At 36.9% G+C, this 21,911-nt stretch overlaps 1 protein-coding gene across 1 annotated transcript; it reads left to right on the top strand.

The window, feature by feature from the left end:
• The first annotated feature begins 1,143 nt into the window (after positions 1-1,143).
• On the top strand, positions 1,144-3,749 carry LOC128530495 (thyrotropin-releasing hormone receptor). Its single transcript, XM_053504473.1, has 2 exons — positions 1,144-1,932; positions 3,342-3,749. Exons 1-2 carry the CDS (start codon positions 1,150-1,152, stop codon positions 3,747-3,749), a joined length of 1,191 nt encoding a protein of 396 aa, XP_053360448.1. The 5' UTR covers positions 1,144-1,149.
• Positions 3,750-21,911: the final 18,162 nt, after the last annotated feature.

Genomic DNA, 21,911 nt, shown 5'->3' with positions numbered 1-21,911 from the left:
GCAACTAGATGTCGGATCATTCATATCAGCTTATTATGATTAATAATGGTGGTTTCAAAGACAGAGAAAAAAGTGTGGAAAACTATAAACACAGTATATTTAATACATCTTGCTGTCTAATGATAAATGGACTGAAGGTATTTGCTTCACAAATCCGACCAATATTAGTTCTCCCTGTTCTTCTCTGATGACTGATGATTATATTGTCAGAGACTTGGCTCATTGGAAACTAAAACTGGAGCCAAAATCAAATGCATTACCTAAATTATCTTAATTTGTCACTCATTTGAATCCAAAGAAATTTCTTTTGAAACAAAAATGAAATAAAATACAGCAATAACATTATATATACGCTTTCTGTACAGTATATGTGTAAAGTCAATAGGCTCCATGCAATTCGTATACATACAGCATGATAGGGAGGTTGTAATAAGGCAAAAATAATAATGCAGCTATTACAGAGGGAATTGGAAGAAAAAAACGGTGGTGACACTAAAGAAGTGGGAGTGTGAGGGTGATGAACAAGAGAGCTGGGGTAAAAAAGAGGGCTGGCCAATGGACCATAAGAGAGATAGAGCGAGAAGGAGGGAGGATGGAAAAAAGGGAAGCTCATAGAGAGTGCTGGCACTCTGCAGCATACTGCCACCTTATTAGATGCTGAGGAACACTGAATTGATATAAATATCTGTATGCACATTATATACATATATACTATTTTGTTCTACAAGATCAAAGGAAATGTTCATCAAATATAATCATGGTAAGTTATCTCTTTTTTTCTGCATGAATAAAACTGCTGCTTTTTGTCTTTATATAATTATCTAGACACATGAAAAATATACTGTATGATATAATCTGTAAAAACTCAGCTGTGTTTTTTTTACTACATATGATTTTATGAAGAAAACAGTAAATCACAAAAAAAATTGTTTAGCCGAGTTTTTACAGACTCTGTCACATATTTAACTTTTTTTTTTTTTTTTTTTTTTTACAAATGACTATGACTTCTAAACAAGATAATTTTCTTTTTTCTTGTTGTGTATGATTTACAGGTTTTCTTTTTTGTCAACTGATCTTGAAAGTATAAATCTAAGCAGTCATTCATACCTATCCAGAGAACCAAAAAGTGCAGAGGACAGTCACATCACAATGGAGAACGTGACTCCTAGCGCTGTCACTAACCTCACTGAACCTCTGAGCAATATGCCGGAGAACTCACTGGAAGTCCAGGTCATCACCATATTTCTGTCCCTTCTCATATGTGGGGTTGGAATAGCCGGCAACATTATGGTTGTCCTCGTCGTTCTCCGGACCAAACACATGATGACTCCAACTAACTGTTACCTGGTCAGCTTGGCTATTGCGGACCTTATTGTTCTCTTAGCAGCTGGGCTGCCCAACATCTCTGAAGTGGTTTCTTCTTGGATCTATGGCTACGCTGGCTGCTTGTGTATCACTTACTTGCAGTATCTGGGAATCAATGTTTCCTCTTGCTCCATCACAGCCTTCACTGTTGAGCGCTACATCGCAATATGTCACTCTATCAAGGCACAGTTCATATGTACTGTATCCAGAGCCAAAAAGATCATCGCCTGCGTTTGGATTTTCACCTCACTCTACTGCATCATGTGGTTTTTCCTTGTCGATATACATGAGATGGTTTACGCCAATGGTGTTGTTGTAAGATGTGGTTATCGGGTGTCGAGGAACCTTTACATGCCGATTTACTTTTTGGACTTCACACTGTTTTATGTAATTCCACTGGTCGTGGCTACGGTGCTTTATGGGTTGATTGCTAGAATATTGTTCATGAACCCTTTGCCTGCAAATTTGTCAGAAAGAGGAAATGACTCGATCCACCAAGGAAGGACGAACAGCACAGTGAAGGTCTCCTGTAAGTCAAACAAAGATGCAGTTTCCTCCAGAAAACAGGTAAGCTACTGTTTTATTTAAGAAATTTAAACCTTAGCATCAAGTAGCATCCAATGTTATAAAGTTGGAATGAAGTGGAATGAAGTGGAAAGTTGAAATTTTCTTAAGTAGGCCATGAATTGCCAAACATTAACAAAAAAAAAATCTACTTTCCTTCTGTCTATGGAATTCTGTCACTGATTTGGTTATATTTGGATAATGCATATATACATTTTTGTTTTACATTATGAACCATATGTCAATATTATTCAAGTGAAATTTTAATAGCATCTTGTATTTGTCAAATGCATGCAAAGTACAGTTCATAAATATTGATCTGTAAACAATATAAAGGGTTCCGTTCTGCACAGAGATACAATAAAGCCATTGTTTCTTTGTAGTAGTATTGTACTAAATAAATAAAACTAAAGCAAAATCATATGAGAAAAAAAGACAAGCATGCTTTCAGACAAGGATTAATATGAAACAATATTCTATCAATAGCTGAGAGTGTGACAAGTATAATCTCGTTTTGCTGCTAATTAAAGGAGTACCTACAGTATGCACTTGCAATACACTTGCAAAGTGACCATGAAACACTCATTCTAACAAAAGGCTTACACATAGACTGACACATAGTCTCTAAAATTACTCTGCATCTAACACCACACTTTGATTTTGGCAGTGATTCTATAACTGCGGTTATTCCCAGTAATTCAATCAGTGGATGGTGAGGCATCATGCAGGCTACAATCCACTGTATGACTTGTCCACCTACCTGCCTAATGTATGAACATTATTAACTGCATCTAAAGACATTGATTTGCATGGCAAAGTGGTTAAAAAAATGCATTAAAGGAATGAAAATAAAGTTCATAAACTCATACTCAGGAAATCATTTGCCATATTATTAGATTATTTGAACCATTGCACCATAATGTCACAGCAGGTAGAAACACCTGGTTTGATCCAGGTTACACACTGTAAGGTTTTTTTTTTTTTTTTTTTAAGTTCAATAACTTCCTTTAAGTGTGCATAAGAATGTCAGTAGGTAGAATAGGACCTTTATAGCTGGGAAAGTGTGTATGTGTGCGCATGGTGCAGTGCGATGCAGGATGATGTATTGGCATCACATCCAGTGCGTATTCCTGTCTCACAGCAGGCTTTCCTGAGATAGGCTCTAACCAGGATAAAGTGGTTACTGAAGACAAATAAATGAAAAGTGCTAGAGCCTTAGTCAATTCTCATGGGAAATGTGAAGCATTTGTCCTTTAAAACTGAAGCTGAATGGATCATTTAGTAGAGAAGATAAAAGAGAAATGCTTTTTTTATTCTGAAGTACGATTACTAGCCATCAATACAGAAAATCTTGATGTTTTACAAATACATGCTATCTGGTGGTCTTCAGTTCCTGTCCTTTCTTATTTAAGGTGACCAAGATGCTGGCAGTGGTGGTGGTATTATTTGCTCTCCTCTGGATGCCCTATCGCACTCTGGTGGTGGTGAACTCACTCATGGACCCTCCATACCTCAACACATGGTTTCTGCTCTTCTGCCGCATGAGCATCTACACCAACAGCGCCATCAACCCCATAATATACAATGCGATGTCGCAAAAATTCCGGACGGCTTTTAAGAAGCTCTGCCACTGCAAGGGTGCCACTTCTAAGGAGAAGGCGTCTAAATGCAGTGCCCCAGTCTACTACAGTGTCATCAAAGACTCCTCAAGTCCTGAATACGAGACAGAGCAGGAGGATATTAGCACATACAGCGTCTCAGCCAAGAGGGTGAACTTTATCACCCAGACTGGAAGAGCAACCACTCCTGGGGATGTTTAATATTGCTTGAGTAAAGCTAAGGATGAAGAAGATTAGTTTTGCTGTAGATTGGCACTTGTTAGATTGTTAGGGCATTCATTATGGGAATTAGATGAAAAATTTGATATTCCAACATCTGAGTGGTCCAAATATTTCTTTTGGAATTAGTGGAAAATTTATATGGTTATAGTCAAAATTGGCTGTACAAAAGCTTCTTAAAGTTGGCAGTAAAATCGTAAGGTGGAAAGTGATTTGAGGGTGGATATTATTGAATGAACTGTTGAAATTTGTGCCAGCTAGAAGAGCCCTTTTGCTGGCTGACTGCCTGATAAACTGAGATGTATGCTCGACATGTGCATGCTCAAGGCAGTCATACAATATACATATATAAATCATAAAAAAGCTGTCTGGTGCTTTTTGTCTGTTTGCTTATGCCAGTGGGTACAATGTCCAATTGGCCTATTGCTTTTTTGATTAAAAAGAAAAAAAAATGAAATGAAAGATGTTAGGCTACAACTAGCAAATTGGATAGCTAGATACTACATTTACTAGCATTTAAGTAAAAATTGTTTCACCACATCAAACCTTTGCAGACCAAAAAAAGTTTATATTAGTTCTGGATGTATTAAATTAACCTGCACTTAAGCACACATGGGGTCAGTTTTAGCTGTGGCTCTCAAAGTGATGAAAATAGTCTGACAGTCAAGTGAAATAAACTGAAGAGAACCTCGAATGAAAATATTGAGGCATTAGGGTGCCAACACGAAATTTTAACAAAATAACGTCGATGAAGCATTTATGACGGTCATTTCGCAGAAGTGTTATTTACTTGAACAGTTGTGCTTTCTTTGTTTTACAGTACATGTTTAATAATTTTTACTGCTATTAAAAACTTTTCAGAAGAGTTTTTCTTATGTATTACTGTAATTAAACTACTGAAAACTTGTACTTTAACTGAAGTAAATTTCCAAGAAAAATATATATACTTTTTTACTCTTTAGGTTTTACTTTAGGTATACTTTTTTTGGCCTTAAAAAGTATAAATTAAAGAAATTGCTTATTGCAAAATTTTAATTATTTCATTTATTTATTTATTTTCCTTTTTTAAGTGTTTTCTTTTATTGGACATATTGATTCATACAACCTGAGCTGTCTTATTTGTCTTCTATGTAAAAGCATCTGATTTTAGAATTCATCAATAAAAAGGTATGTTAACGTTAATTTTGAATTGCACAGTGGATTAGTAGTTAGGACTGTGTCCTTGCATCTTAGAGGGTTGCATCTCCGGGTACTCTGGTTTCTCCAAAGACATGCAGATTAGGTTGATTGGTGTTCCTAAATTGCCTGTAGTGTGGTTGTGTGCGTGTGTGTATGTGTATGCTCTGTAATGAATTCGCATCCAGTCCTTGGTGTACCTCGCCCTTTGTGAAGTCCCTGGGATTGGCTCCTGGCTCATTTAACCCTGTACAGGATAACTGTGAAAGAAGAATTTATGAATAAAGTAATTAATGAATAAAGAATTGAAATTACTGTAAAATCTCGGCATACTAACCCCTTATGACTGTTTACCTGAAGAACTAAAATTTTGCAAGAAATTGTTATTGGTATACAGAGAATTTTCACTATACAAACAAACCAACCCAAACCGAATGACAGCTAAGTTGTGTGCATTTTTGGGAGCCATTCAAAATGCGTTTGTGTCAGTGAAAAGCCAAGCGAAATAAGTTTTTTTTTTTTAACTTAATTTTTTCATTGTCTTATCTAAATGTTTTGATTGTTTTTATATGCAAAAATATGATTATAATGTTGGAAATTCATAATATTGGTAACATGTTTGGTGGCTGTAACTGTTTTTTTGCATTTATATTGTTTCCTATGGGAAAATACATTTTACAATAAAGATTTTCACCTTAAGAACTCGCGTGAGTTCGAATGAATTAAATTCGTATGCCGAGGTTCCACTGTACTTTGCTAGGATTGGTTAGCTAATTAACCAATTAGCTAAGCATTTATTCCTAATTGGCTTTTAAAAGTTATCCTATGAGCAAGTAAAATTTTAGTTTGTTTAAATAGAATATTTCCTTTGACACCACTTGCGTATCAAAGTAGCTAATTATAAAAATACAGACGATACAGGTGATTTTTTTTGTCAGATGTTTTTACAAAATGAAATTGTTTGTTGATGATGAAGTTGATTGTTGCACCAAAATTCAAATTCAGTTTTCAATTTAGTAAAATGTTAAAAGACTAATCATACTTTTTACCTATGTGCAGTTTCTCCATGCTTTTTTTCACCCCTGCTATGTGACAGCAAATCTCTATACAAGAGCACAGCACTTTGATACTGTATGTTACAGGAAAGTATTTCCTGTTTATTCGCTGTTATTACAAATTCGTAGAATAATCTTAATTATTCTTTTTTTAATGTTATTTAGCTGTTAATCATGCTGCCCCATGATTACAAAAATAATGTCATATATTACTAATATTTATTGGGACTTAATTTACTTTGTTCTCAGTATGAATTGTACCAGTACAGCTTACAGTTCAACAGTGTAATAATACTGTATGTGACAAATGATTCAGTCTTTTTTAAGCTTTCAACTTAATTATTTATTTTATTTATTTATTTATTTATTGTATGAACATGTGACACCTTTTTTTTTTTTTTTTTTACTGCTGTGGTGATATTGAATATAGGCATTTTTTTGGGGGGGCATTTGGGGGCATTTAATGTACTGTATCAGCAAAACAGCAATGACTTTCTATCATTTGGTATTGTTCAGATTCTTATCAGTTGTTAAACAGTTGTGAATGGGTATAATTAATTTTAGGGATTTAATAGGCTGTTTTTTATGTTTTGTGAAATTAAATAGCTCAGTCTGCAGTGTGTAATATAAACAAAAATAAATATGTGGCCAGTTAAGATGCATGAATATCATTTTGTTGTGTTGTGTGATATATTTTTATATGTTCACAAAATTTTACATTATATCCTGGTTAACTGTATTAAGTCATTGGTAATTAATTGTACAGTACATTCTTATCTAATTTATCCTTTTTCCTAATTTTCTTTTATCATCACTTTAAACTGAATTTTCAATAACGATTACAGTATTAATAAAAAATAATATGCACTATTGATGCATGGATTTTGGGATGCAAATCTTAGTGATATGATAATGATATTGATTGTTTATCTCCAATGCACTAATGGCACTAAAATATATTTGCATGATGAATTCCAGAAGCCAGTTCACAAATCCCTTCCGAAAACTTATATCTAGCGAGTCTTTAAATGATCTTATTTACAGGGAATATGGTAAGATTGATAGATAAATTGGTTGATTACGCACTTTGTGCTAATGTTGGATTGGACATCAATTTTTGTTACAGCCTAGGCTGTTTATGTTACAACATGAAATCATACATGAATTGTGAAATGCCATGTTCTGGATTTTTTTATTTATTTTTTTTTTTACATTTGATGGAAAGTGTAGATTGAATAAAAGTTTTCAACAATTCATGTGTGGATGGATGTGATTGGTTGAAAACATCAGATGTTTCAGAAAACATCTACAAAAGTTACTATATACAGTACATTACCTGTAAGTGTCACTGTAATTACAGGACTTTTTAAGAATCTAAATAACATAATTTACTTTACTTTAATGACTTGTGATCCAAATGACTGATCAACTGACCAGGACAAACAAACAAAAAGTTACTAACTTACTTAGTAATAGAAAGAAACACAACTAAATGAGTGAGGTGCAACTAAGAGAGTGAGATAAGTGCTCTTTTTCAGCAATTCTATAAACAGGATTTCTCATCTTTACATTTAAGATCTGTATCTGCAACGTCACTTTCATTTACGAAGAATACAAAATTGTGTGAAAACTGTAGCACAACAACAGACACGAGTATATTAATAATTTAATAATTTTTGGAAAGATTTGGCTATGGTCATTTGTACTAGTGCTTTATTAAATGTTATTTCTGACATAAACTGCCTTTATTGTGGCTATTCATGCTCATTTCTTATTTTTCTTATTAATCTACATGTACCTGCATGAAGAAGAAGAAGAAGGCATTTGGTTGTTTTTTGCTCTCTAAGGATTTAAATAGATTATCCTTTATTTCAATTGTTAGAGAGCAAAAAAAAAAAAAACCTTAGAGTTGCTGTGTAAATCAGGTCTTCATTCAAACTGATTATTATGTATCAAGAAAAAACAAACAGCACCTAGCATCAGTTTGTATTCAGTTGATTTCTAATTATTTTTGAGTGGGTAATATGTGGATCACTATACAGTAGATAGCCTCAAATAACCAATCTAAAAGACTTGTGATCAGGGTCTGAATCTGTTGAATCTACCAAAAGTGTCTGCTGTGTTTTGATTGTATTGACCATTTCCAAGATATTGTTTCTTTGCACTGACTATATACTCTAGAAGATATTAAGATGACTTACTTGGCTGATTAATTTGGATTTGGCTTAGAGATGATTCTGAACCAAGCCTGACAAACAGCTTGCTGGTTGCAAATACCCAGACCTGACGATAACTAATAAACATAAGAAGGCCAGAAACCAGGCTGATGTCCTTTGTATACAAATCCAGACTTTGTGGCAGACATGGCTGAGCTAATATAAATGATTTAGAAGCTAAGACTATAAACCTCAGAGGCTTGTAATTTTTCACAGCCTTCTGTTCAATGGCCAGACATCTTTCCCCCCTCCTTACTAGGAGATGCTACATCAAAGTCTCTTTGGGACCCCTTTAAAACCCCTGATTTAGACACAGCAACCAGCCTGTCCTGAGACCAACTGTTCATCAGTGGAGACACAAGACACAAGGAGCTCCCTTGTATAAGCAGAGACTGTTATAATGATTAGTGAACATCATCATTCGATCTAAAGATCGATGAGTTGACTGTCCAACTTTGTGGCTCCTCATGGGTCCTACTTGGCCAACTAGGTGCTGGCATCATTTTCTATTTTCACCAGACTCTACTAGGTTAACATTGCCTCTCCTTATAGAAGCAGCCATCTCTAAGAACTTGCAGGGTAATCCTATGGTGAGTCCCATGGCTGCACTTATTCTACCTCATTTACAGTATTTAGTTGGGCCCTTGAGCAAGGCCCTTAACCCTCAACTGCTTACATGTATAATGAAACACAAATGTAAGTCATTCTGGGTAAGGGCATCTGCCACATGCCTAAACGCTAGTGAAAAACTAGCTATTTGACAATGATCCTCACTTTTTGGAGCTATAGCCTGAGTCATCTCCAGACATAAACCCAATGGAAAACTGTTGGAGGAGGGTGAAAAAGTTTGGTCTTTAATTGTCACATACTGTATACATACTGTACAGAGCCCAAAGTTTGAACTGTCAAAACTTCCAACCAGTAATTCAGAGCCACACTGACCCTTGTTGTATAGAACTTTAATTGCATGAAATAACACAAGATTCTAAATATCTTTACTGTCGTTATTTTAAGACACAACACCAGACCAACACTCAAGAAGAATGACAACAAAACATTAAATTTCACATGTTTCTTAATAGTTTAGTATACCACTTTAGGTTACAGGTTCTGTGAACAATGGTTTTTACAGTCTGTTCTTCTACTGTGTCTGTTCTACTTTGACAAATGGAGTTTTACCACATTTCCACATTAATTATACAGCAAAACATGATACTGTTTAGTATTATTAGTATTAAAATGTAATTATAAGAAAAACGAATAGCACCTAGCATCAGTTTAGTGGTGTGGTCCTGGTCAAGACAATCTCCTTAATTCCAAACTGAATGTCAGAATGGGAAAGAAAGGTGATTTAAGCAATTTTGAGCGTGGCATGGTTGTTGGTGCCAGACGGGCCGTCTGAGTATTTCACAATCTGCTCAGTTACTGGGATTTTCACGCACAACCATTTTTAGGGTTTACAAAGAATGGTGTGAAAAGGGAAAAACATCCAGTATGCGGCAGTCCTGTGGGCGAAAATGCCTTGTTGATGCTAGAGGTCAGAGGAGAATGGGCTGACTGATTCAATCTGATAGAAGAGCAACTTTGACTGAAATAACCACTCGTTACAACCGAGGTATGCAGCAAAGCATTTGTGAAGCCACAACACGCACAACCTTGAGGCGGATGGGCTACAACAGCAGAAGACCCCACCGGGTACCACTCATCTCCACTACAAATAGGAAAAAGAGGCTACAATTTGCACGAGCTCACCAAAATTGGACAGTTGAAGACTGAAAAAATGTTGCCTGGTCTAATGAGTCTCGATTTCTGTTGAGACATTCAAATAGTAGAGTCAGAATTTGGCGTAAACAGAATGAGAACATGGATCCATCATGCCTTGTTACCACTGTGCAGGCTGGTGGTGGTGGTGTAATGGTGTGGGGGATGTTTTCTTGGCACACTTTAGGCCCCTTAGTGCCAATTGGGCATTGTTTAAATGCCACGGGCTACCTGAGCATTGTTTCTGACCATGTCCATTCCTTTATGACCACCATGTACCCATCCTCTGATGGCTACTTTTAGCAGGATAATGCACCATGTCACAAAGCTCGAATCATTTCAAATTGGTTTCTTAAACAATGAGTTCACTGTACTAAAATTTTCCCCACAGTCACCAGATCTCAACCCAATAGAGCATCTTTGGGATGTGGTGGAACGGGAGCTTCATGCCCTGGATCCCACAAATCTCCATCAACTGCAAGATGCTATTCTATTAATATGGGCCAACATTTCTAAAGAATGCTTTCAGCACCTTGTTGAATCAATGCCACGTAGAATTAAGGCAGTTCTAAAGGCGAAAGGGGGTCAAACACCGTATTAGTATGGTGTTTCTAATGATCCTTTAGATGCGTGTATATACAGGTCCTTCTCAAAAAATTAGCATATTGTGATAAAGTTCATTATTTTCTGTAATGTACTGATAAACATTAGACTTTCATATATTTTAGATTCATTACACACAACTGAAGTAATTCAAGCCTTCAATTATTTTAATATTGATGATTTTGGCATACAGCTCATGAAAACCCAAAATTCCTATCTCAAAAAATTAGCATATCATGAAAAGGTTCTCTAAACAAGCTATTAACCTAATCATCTGGATCAACTAATTAACTCTAAACACCTGCAAAAGATTCCTGAGGTTTTTAAAAACTCCCAGCCTGGTTCATTACTCAAAACCGCAATCATGGGTAAGACCGCCGACCTGACTGCTGTCCAGAAGGCCATCATTGACATCCTCAAGCAAGAGGGTGAGACACATAAAGAAATTTCTGAACGAATAGGCTGTTCCCAGAATGCTGTATCAAGGCACCTCAGTGGGAAGTCTGTGGGAAGGAAAAAGTGTGGCAGAAAACGCTGCACAATGAGAAGAGGTGAGGAAGATTGTGGAGGAGGACCGATTCCAGACCTTGGGGGACCTACGGAAGCAGTGGACTGAGTCTGGAGTAGAAACATCCAGAGCCACTGTGTACAGACGTGTGTAGGAAATGGGCTACAGGTGCCGCATTCCCCAGGTCAAGCCACTTTTGATCCAGAAACAGCGGCAGAAGCGCCTGACCTGGGCTACAGAGAAGCAGCACTGGACTGTTGCTCAGTGGTCCAAAGTACTTTTTTCGAATAAAAGCTAATTTTGCATGTCATTCAGAAAGCAAGGTGCCAGAGTCTGGAGGAAGACTGGGAAGAGGAAAATGCCAAAATGCCTAAAGTCCAGTGTCAAGTACCCACAGTCAGTGATGGTCTGGGGTGCCATGTCAGCTGCTGGTGTTGGTCCACTGTGTTTTATCAAGGGCAGGGTCAATGCAGCTAGCTATCAGGAGATTTTGGAGCACTTCATGCTTCCATCTGCTGAAAAGCTTTATGTAGATGAAAATTTCAGTTTTCAGCATGACCTGGCACCTGCTTACAGTGCCAAAACCACTGGTAAATGGTTTACTGACCATGGTATTACTGTGCTCAATTGGCCTGCCCAATAGAGCCCCATAGAGAATCTGTGGGATATTGTGAGGAGAAAGTTGAGAGACGCAAGACCCAACACTCTGGATGAGCTTGAGGCTGCTATTGAAGCATCCTGGGCCTCCATAACACCTCAGCAGTGCCACAGGCTGATTGCCTCCATGCCACGCCGCATTGAAGCCGTCATTTCTGCAAAAGGATTCCTGACCAAGTATTGAGTGCATGACTGAACATAATTATTTGAAGGTTGAATTTTTTTGTATTAAAAACACTTTTCTTTTATTGGTCGGATGAAATATGCGAATTTTTTTAGATAGGAATTTTTGGTTTTCATGAGCCGTATGCCAAAATCATCAATATTAAAACAATAAAAGGCTTGAACTACTTCAGTTGTGTGTAATGAATCTGAAATATATGAAAATCTAATGTTTATCAGTACATTACAGAAAATAATGAACTTTATCACAATATGTTAATTTTTTGAGTAGGACCTGTATACAGTATATAGATAGATAGATAGATAGATAGATAGATAGATAGATAGATAGATAGATAGATAGATAGATAGATATGGATATACAAATATAAAATTATTACACCTATTTCTAGACACATTTAGTTTTTAAGCAACCATTTTGAGCATTTCTGTCAAGAAATAAATGCTTGAAGCTATATATTGTAGTACAATTTTTTTTTTTAAGGGGTCTAATACATTTGCCAGAATTGTTGCTTTTTAAGGTTGAATTAACCAGTGTGAAATGGGTGATAAATTCTGTCATTAGAGTTTCATGCTGCTCATACTAAAGTAAATGGTCTGTGGAAAACCCAAGACGCCATAACATGAGACACAAGTATCACATTACATAGAGACTTTACCTCATGTCTTCTTTTTTGTGAATGCATCTTATACCACTGTGTGAGTCAATGAGTGTGTCAAAAGGAAACTGTGAAAAGGATACTATGCAGCCAGGACCAGAGTTTATTTATAAGCATAAATGCAAAAGTATTTAGCTCATTTTAAAAGAAATCATTATTAAAATTATATTTTGACTAAAGCTAATTAGGGTAAATTAAATCTGCTGAACTGTTTGGACATTACATTAGATTACTAATCTTTTGATAAACATACACAGTATGCCACCAATAATGCAAATATAAAAATGTCTAATAAAACTAGTATAAAAAAGCAAATACCTTTCAAAGTAGATAATGCCATTGTTTTTGTGAGTGAGTGAGTGAGTGAGTGAGTGATTGAGTGAACTAAAAGCAGTTTGAATATGAAGGAAAGATGGGCTACCTAAAAAAAAGATTCTCCTGGTTTAATGGATTAAGGTATACCTATATTGCTTCCAACAAACCAACCTAAAAATGTCTCAACTTTCTCTTACACCTTAGGTTTTGCACCCCTTTTTTTGTGTCCACATAATTAAAGGCTAAGAGAGTTTAGTTAAGAGTGCTAACTGTAAACCTGTACATTTGTCATGTAAACAGCCTGGAGTCAGTCAACTAATTAGGGACCTCAGTGGGCTGCTTTCATTGTCTCATTGCCTCCTGTGTGGGGAGGCAGGGGCGTGATCGATAACTCTGTGTGTGTGTGTGTGTGTGTGTGTGTGTGTGTGTGTGTGTGTGTGTGTGTGTGTGTGTGTAAATACCATATACTGCAAAAAGTAGTTCTAAACTGTAATTCTAAACTGAAATCTATTGCATCGTCAACCCTCAGGCCCACTGGGAATTCTCCCAGTTCTCCCAATTACCCACCATGGCTTGCAGCTACATTATTGACATACCATGTGATATATACTGTATATACATACTGTACTTACAGCTGATGTATGCGACACAAATTGTGTATAATCTATGACAACATATACTGCCCATCCTTGTACACTACATCATGTTCATACTGTAGCATTGGCTTCGTGTATCATTTTGTTCATTTCGGATTAGTGAATATGGATATTTAAACCCCACATTGACTCCTTTAGATTCACTTTTGCACTACTCTGTAAGCCACAGTTTACCTCAATGTAGGTTTTTTTTTTTTTGGTTTAAAGATTTCTGCTATTTTTAGCTTCTAGAATGTTTTCTCACATTCAAATTGGCCTCCAAACAGGAACGGCTGAACATGGTGCTAAATTCAGGTGCGTTTGAAAAAGATCTGGGCAGTGAAGCAAATCATATAACTAATGCACTAATTTCTAGTTTTACAGTAGTGTGGGAAGGTATTCTATAAGCAAGCATATTCAGTTCAAAAGCTTTATCTGAGTATGCAATAATGCCACTCTCCTGCAATCAAGTTCCTATAAACTAAAAAAATCCGGCCAAATGTTGAAAGGTTTTTCTCTGTTAGCTCTGTGTATCAGTGGCTGTGACTGAATATCTGTGTAGCAGCATTTGGTTTTTTGGTGCACAAGTTTACACAGTGTTATAGCAAAGAGTTCCTAAGTTCTTTCTTATTTTTTTAACTTGTAAAGTAAACAAGAACTAGAAAAAACACAGGGCTGCACCACTGTGCATATTTATATTTCTCAACAGAAATGCATGTTTTCAATGGCAACCATGGCAGGAAGAGTGCTGAACACTAAAGCCTCTGATGCAACATGCAACCTGCTGCTACTGCAAGTAAAGGCAAGTAAACTCCTCCAGTTAAAAAGAAATCAGACCACCGCAAGTTATGAAACTATTACACTGGGAAATGGCCAGGGGAAAAAACACTAGCAAGAAAGGTAAAAATGTCCCAGAAGAATAGATTCGTGATGCTTAATATTTGAAATTTATTCTGTGAAACCAAACATTATGCAATTTGGATATCACCTGAATGGACATATTTTGTTGTTTTGGGATGCTGGGATCAATCAACAATTTGAAAAGTTATCTTATCTAAGTACTGTACTCTAAGTTATTTTAACACACAAATGTTGGTCTGGTGACAGCAAGTGGCTAGTAGTTACAGTATCACTGTTGCCCTTTACCTCCAGGGCCAAGGGCTTGATTTCCACCTTGGGTCTGTGTGCAAAGAGTTTGCATGGTCTCCCCATGCATGATGGGTTTCTTTCAGGTACTCCGGTTTCATCCCTCAGTCCAAAGACATGTAAATTAGGCTAATTGGCGTTCCCAAATTGCCTTTAGTGTGGGAGTGAGCATATGTAATTGTGTGTGTCCCGTGATGGTTTGGCACCTAGGGTGTACCCCGCCTTGTGCCCTGTAAACACCCCCACCCCCATCTCCCGTGACCCTGTATACAGGATAAAACGGTATAGATATATATATGACATTGCCATGCTACGTTAGGGTTTCTGCTGGGATAAAGTCCAGTTAAATGGAAGCACAGTAAAACTGATTTCATGCCAGATACGCTAAATATGTCGCTCCTGCTCTAACGTGACCCGGTTTGTAAAACAGTTCTATTTTAACCAGTGTAGACTGTAAAACTATGAATTCTACAAATATGATCAGAGGACTGAACCCAAACAAGTTGGATTGTTTACCGTATCATACTTTAATACCCAAAATGCCTTTAAAGAAGAAACCTGAAGTAGACAGACTTTGTCCAGTCACTTACAGTAATACTAAGTATTTGTATAAGAAAGCCAATATGGCATTACAGACTTGAGAAAAACGGAAATTGCAATCCTTTCTGCCTTTATGTAGTGTGTGTGTGTGTGTGTGTGTATTGTTTGCCTTACATCATTCACATTATGCTATCAATGAAACCTGTTCATATTGCACATTGCTCAGCCCTAATACTTTCACTGTCAAGCATTTGATTAGACCTCACTCCTAATATCATGTCCAGCCATCATTACCTCACCCACACAGTTGGGCTTGAGCAGAAAATGTTAGGTTTTTGTAGTGATTAGCTGTAATTAATATGCAGTTCAAAAAGAAATTGTTCTTATTTATCATGAAAAGTGTTTCTAATATAGCAGATCTTGTGTGGAGGGAAAAAACATGAAAGGATTTGATTTCCTACAGCAGAAATCATATTGTCATCCTGTCTGGGTTACGTCTCAGATTTGTATAGTCCTTGGCTCATTATTTAGTTTACTCTTACCAATACATTTGTAATGTCCTCTTGTTATTTTTGCAACAGGATTGTAGGGGGGAAAAACAAATGATATTGTTAAAATGCATTGTATGGAGCAGCAAAAAGGGACCTAGGGAGAGATCTAGTTATAAAACCTGGTACGTACTTCATAAACTCCTTATCATATATATTTATACTGTATAGCCTGGCACACAATGAGTGTTTGCATTGTTTAATTGTTATTCATTTCCGACAGTCTTAACCACTTGCTGGTTCTCTCTGTGTTTATCTCTCTATGTGCATCTGCCAGAAAAGTGGTACAGAGTAAATAGCGGTTGCCACCGCAGGAGGTTTCGCTCAGTTATAATCACTTGTGCAGGACCTCTAATGAAGAGTGGTCTGAATGCCCGTACACGACCCGCTCTCCCTCCTACACTAATTCTAGTTGCTGGGTGAATCTGTGAAGAAGCATAACCACCATGAATATTAATGCCTCAATAGCCACTGGATGAATATTGATGATCATGCTCTTCATCAGATATATGTTTTGGATATAATATAAATTCGGCATCTATATCTCTGCTCATAAGTCTACTAGGGAGGAGCAGAGAAAACAAGACAAACAGAATGGGACTGATAGAATGAGAGAGAGGAGAAGGTGGAGAAATGTAAGCACAGAATTCTTGGTATCACATGCATATATAATTTCCTTTGAAACAGACACATTGTATGCAACCGCAGTCCCCAAGTACTCTTTCAGGTTCTCTCTCCTGACAATTCAAACTGATTGCATGCGAGTGTGTTTGTGAAAAAAAAGAAAAAAAAAAAAAAAGAAAAAAGCCTCAGGAGCTCTTTTGGCTACAGGTTGTCTTTGGATGTAGACCTCTTTGCATCATACACAGCTATTAAACATGCACTTACTGTAAGTGCTTTTAAAAATCCATATTACTCATCACTGGTACAATAAAGTTTCTAGAATTGTCCAGGAAAAGAGCGTTTGGCTTGTTTTGTTTAGAATCCAAAGATATTACTCACAAGCTACCACTCAAAAGTGTAAATGAGATTACCCACCCCCCGCCCCCCGCCCCCCCACCGCCCCTTATCCTGAGTAGGATAAAGTAGTTACTAAAAAAATTTAGTAATTAATTTAAGGTTTAATAGAATGTAGTTAGTTAAAATTGACATTTAGGATGAATCCCTTCATGCTCTCCACAGCTGCGACTGTGACAGTGATGTCATTAAATGACACAAACAAAACTAGGAAATTAAACAGCTAATTATTAAATTATTATATAAACATCACTAATATGGTTGGTTTCCTTTTATTTGTTTTTAACAGTTATAATTTTCACTCACTATTTCTGTACATTTTCTTTATCCATCTATTTTACAATGACCTGTGTGTGTGTGTGTGTGTGTGTGTGTGTGTGTGTGTGTGTGTGTGTGTGTGTGTGTGTGTGTGTGTGTGTGTGTGTGTGTTAGCTGTTGGTGTCTGAGCAGGCAATGTAAAAGAAGAATAAGCAACGTAAGAATAAGAAACACATTCTTTTTAAAACCTGTTCACTCTCTTCAGTGATTATGTTTTTTATGTCTACTTGATAACCATCAGGTTTATTTTAGCTGTGTTCTACTACAGTTTTTGGTTAGCGTTGTTGCCTTGCATCACCAGGGTCAGGGTTTGATTCCCATCTTCGGGTCTGTGTACTTGGAATTTGTATTTTCTCTCCCAGTTAGGTGGGTTTCCTCCAGATACTCTGTTTTTTTCCCAGAGAAACCAGAGTATCTAGAGATTAGGCAGATTAGGCAGATTAGGCTAACTAATTGCCCATGGTGTGTAAATGTTGACAAAAGGTCCCACCTTGGTTGTAAAATGGGAATAAACACGATGAAAATCATCACTGACCTTCACAGTCCCAAGGACTAAAGAAGTCTCTGGATGGATGGTTCTAATATTAAATTTTTTCAATCTATCAAAAAAATCTTGGCTCGGAGAAAATAGAAACTGCAGTCTCACTGGAGGCAGAGTGTAAGGTCTCACCAAAATATTTATCACCAAAATCCAACCGATCAGGACAAAAAAACCCTCTACTGTCAATTCAGCCAATTTGCCTTCCAACTTGCAAAACTTGCACACTTTTACTTCAGGTGTTTTAGAGAGGGAGACTGTATTTATTTGATATTTCTATTTGAAAACTCTTTAGCCATTAGGGATCTGGTGACTATACTGTAAATGCGTAGCATTGATGTCCCACCAGCGTTTTGCATGATCTACGCAGAATATATTCTTAAAACTTTATAACACTGCTGTTGCCTCTGTTACATTTAAAGTTTGTGAGTAATTCACAAGTTGTTATGCTCATAACAGCTACTGATACCAGAGCCTCAGTCACAGTATCTATGGCCATTGAGAGGTCTGGCTTTTTTCCCAAGGCAAAAACCTGAGCAAACACAAGCCAGATTGGAAAATGACATTTACTGGTGATTAGGCAAACATGCACATGGGGAGCTTGTAGCATCTGTCTGTAACAGCATGTATTGTTTACATTGTGTACACTGATAATGCTTCCTTATATTTGTATTACAACCCAGAGCCCTGGAATACGCCCATTTTACCAGGTAAGAAAAAAAAATCATTGATGTGATAACCTGGTCGCTCAGTACATTAAGGTTGTCAGCTCCCTTCTTTTTATTGCCACATAATGTTGCTAAGTCTAGACCTGACCAACTGAAGCAACCCCAGATGATAACACTGCCTCTTAAGGCTTGCACAGTGGGCACTGTGCATGATGGGTGCATCGCTCCATGCACTTCCCTACTTACCCTAATGCACACATCACTCCTGAATAAGGTCAATCTGAACTCATCGGGCCATATTTGTCCCCTGTATATGCTCCCTGGAAAATTGAAGCCTTTTTTTCTGCATGCATTGTGCATTGTGCATGTAGAATGCTCATACTTTTACTATTAAAAATAGCTGCAATTTCTGCCATTGATCTTTTTGCAATGCAATGAACAAATTTTAACCGAATAGTAAATGAAAATGTCTGCATGTAAGTAACGTGTACAAGTGTGTGTGATTAGAATGATGAGGTTGGTATGTGTGTGTGGTTGTTGATGGGGTTGGTTGTATACAGGGGAAACATCAATAACGCACAATACTGCAGACGGCTGTGTCCATCTGAATGACTGAATGACCATACCCTTAAGGGTAGGAGAAAATGATAAGAATCAGCATGGTATTTAGGATTCATCTTTTTGCCATGACTACTATCCACTACACTCAAAAAAGGCTTTGTGCATTTCTGCCCGTAGGATCACAGCTCTGTGATCCACCAGAACACCCAAATGTCAAACCTCAGGTTTAATCTCCTCTGAGGTCTGTGTCCATCCATCTGTGTTATGGCGTGAGAGATTGATAAGAGCAGGCCACATCGATTCTGAAAGGTTTCACCTCTGTAATCACTGTGCATTTGTCACTTGAGCTGGCCAGAGACCTAGCACATATATATTGACCACATGAATTAAAAATGGCTGGCCAGCAAAATCAATATAATAAAAAGAAAAAGAAAAAAAAATCTGTACATGAGGGTTTTTTTTGCTGTTCATCATTTTATTAAATTATTTCATTGAGTTGCTCAGCCCATATGTTTTCTTCATTTCTTTGTGCTTGTTTTATATCGTCCTTTTTTTTCCTGTTTGATATATCATTGTTTCTGTGTAATTTAAGTTCTGAAGATGTTTTTAGGACGCTTTTATGAATAAATACAGAAACACAGACACCAGGGTTTTTTTGGAGCTGGTAGCATAGGGCATGCTGATATTCTGACCAAGATTTTAAAATCCAACTGTGCCAGCAGGTTTTAAATGTCACACCTCCTGTTGCACCACTCTAACTCGTTCAATGCAGCACATTAATTTATAACCACAAACATAACTTCACACAATAACTAAAATGGCCTGTTTCCAAATGAAAACTTGGCAGGCTTACCTAGCAAATATTGCTTGATTCTGCAAGGAAATAGATCCTCTCAAATGAAATAAGAAAGAAGAAATTATTTCTATTTTCTGCATGGTTTGTCATTTTTCAAAGCATATGGTTAGACGTAGTGATTAAGATTGATCGTTTTTCTTGTGATGAAAACGTTTTTATGAGATAAGGCATTTTTGTTTTATTAAAAGTTATTCGAGTAAGGTTAAAATTTGTAATGAAGAAATCATCAGCGAAAATGTAAAAACAAATGGTTTTTTTTAAATATCAAGCAATATTTGTCAATTAAACAATTTAAATCTCTTTACTTTGTATTTCTACAGTATAATATTAATAAATCATCTATAGTGTATGGTGTAATATATACCGTAGTATAGTAGTATAGTATGTAGTATTCTATATGCACTTATAGTATTCTACAGTCTATTCACCTTCACATTTAACTTTTTTATTATTATTTTATTTTTACTTAAAAAATGGCAAGAAAGTTATGTTCCTAATTAAAGTTCATAATGAAGAGAGATAACTTTACATAACCCTGTCTCTAACCTCAGATAATAAGCTATAAACTCCTGTAGCAATGTTAAATTGACATATATAAAAAAAAGAAAGCAGTCTTCTAATTAAAGCATGGGGAGCATATCTGTGTGTCAGACTCGGACTAACAGCCCTTTACGTGATGCCTGCAGAATGGAGAGAGAGTTTCTGAAGTGTTAGACAAGTGCGCCCAACCATCTCTCATTAATATGCATTAACTTGTTTTTTTCACAGCGTGTCCAGTAGTGTTGGCATACGCAGTGAGAACAGGGACAGTGCCACCGCTAAGGGTTAGTGAAGAGGAACCTCACTGTGGCTGTTTGTTGATGAAGAGCCCTTCAGCTGAGCTAGAACAGCTGATCTGTTCATCTTTTACTAGGTTGAAAACAAAACCACAAACTGTCTGATGGGAATGCTGGCTATAATTAGGGTTGATGATCATAGCAGCTACTGTAGATTGGCTTTGATTAGCCAGACTGCACAGGGTCGAACTCTCAATGGCCAATGATGAATATTTGCAGATCTTTTCACTGCTAAACAGCTATGGACACTTAAACCAATTTAAATGATATGTTGCTTGATTTTGTACAATAAAGTTGTAAAATGGTGCAAAGTTGAAAAAGCCTTCTAAAATAAACTTTAATTTCTTTTCAAACAACACCATGAAAAATGCTAGATATTTGCAAATGTTTGCTCCTGAGATCAATGCTACTTTTTGCAAGTAGCTCTGTATGTTCTCCCCATTTTTGTAAAGGTTTCTTCTGGCTTTTCCATTTTTATCCCACCTCCCAAAGTTGTGGATGGATTAGCGACTCTAAAATTTCCTGAGTTTACGGCTCAGTATGATGGTGGTGGGGTTACACAATAGAATAAGGAAGGAGTGGCCTTGCTCTTCCCTCTCCCTGTATACTAACTCTCATACTGTAGCAAGGTTAGATCCTGAGATTTCTTTTTATGTATCTGATATGCTGATGATACTCAACTCATTCTGACCTGCACAAACCTCTGATCTCAATTATACTCTGAACACCTGTGGGATGAATTTAAATGTGGACAGCCTCCCAGAGAAGTCGAGGCTGTTACAGCAGCAAACAGGGGAAAAAAACATATTATAAAGACTGGTGTCCCACAAGATTCAGTGCTGCATCCTTTTCTGTTCTCCTTTTATAGCCTCTTTCTGGTAAGGGGACATCTTCTGATGTATTTTCATACCCCTGCTCTGCTGATTACACTCATCTCATCCCTTCCTTCATTAGACACTTACGTTTTGCATGGATTTTGGCATGTCTGGCCAACATTTCATTATGCATGGTAGGTCATTAGCTGTAACTAAATGCCAGAAAGACTGAGGGCTTGTACATCCCAGAAGACCAGAAGTAACCTTATGTCAGAGTTTGAGATCTTTCTGGGCAACTCTTCGATGTCAATGCACCTAACATTGGGATTGTCTTTGACAACAAACTATCCTGACATCACTTGAGCTTCCTGCCATTTCTATTAACAGAGCCCACAGAGGTGCTCACTCATTTCATTGTCATCTTGACAATGGATTGCTAAAACTTATTCTTGCCAGGTCTGCCTCTCCACAACATCTGGTCCAACCTGACCTAAACAACTAGATGTGTTGTTTAGCTCTGCTAAACTGAATCT

The sequence above is a fragment of the Clarias gariepinus genome, chromosome 9 (assembly GCF_024256425.1).
Source record: "Clarias gariepinus isolate MV-2021 ecotype Netherlands chromosome 9, CGAR_prim_01v2, whole genome shotgun sequence".
In the NCBI taxonomy this organism is placed as follows: Eukaryota; Metazoa; Chordata; class Actinopteri; order Siluriformes; family Clariidae; genus Clarias; species Clarias gariepinus.
Note: the sequence above shows the minus strand (reverse complement) of the source record. Positions and strands in the feature narration are given on the sequence as shown.

Coding starts and splice junctions, on each gene's coding strand:
- LOC128530495 (XM_053504473.1), top strand. CDS start 1,150: ATGGAGAACGTGACTCCTAGCGCTGTCACTAACCTCACTGAACCTCTG. Junction 1,933..3,341: donor CAGTTTCCTCCAGAAAACAG/GTAAGCTACTGT, acceptor TTCTTATTTAAG/GTGACCAAGATGCTGGCAGT.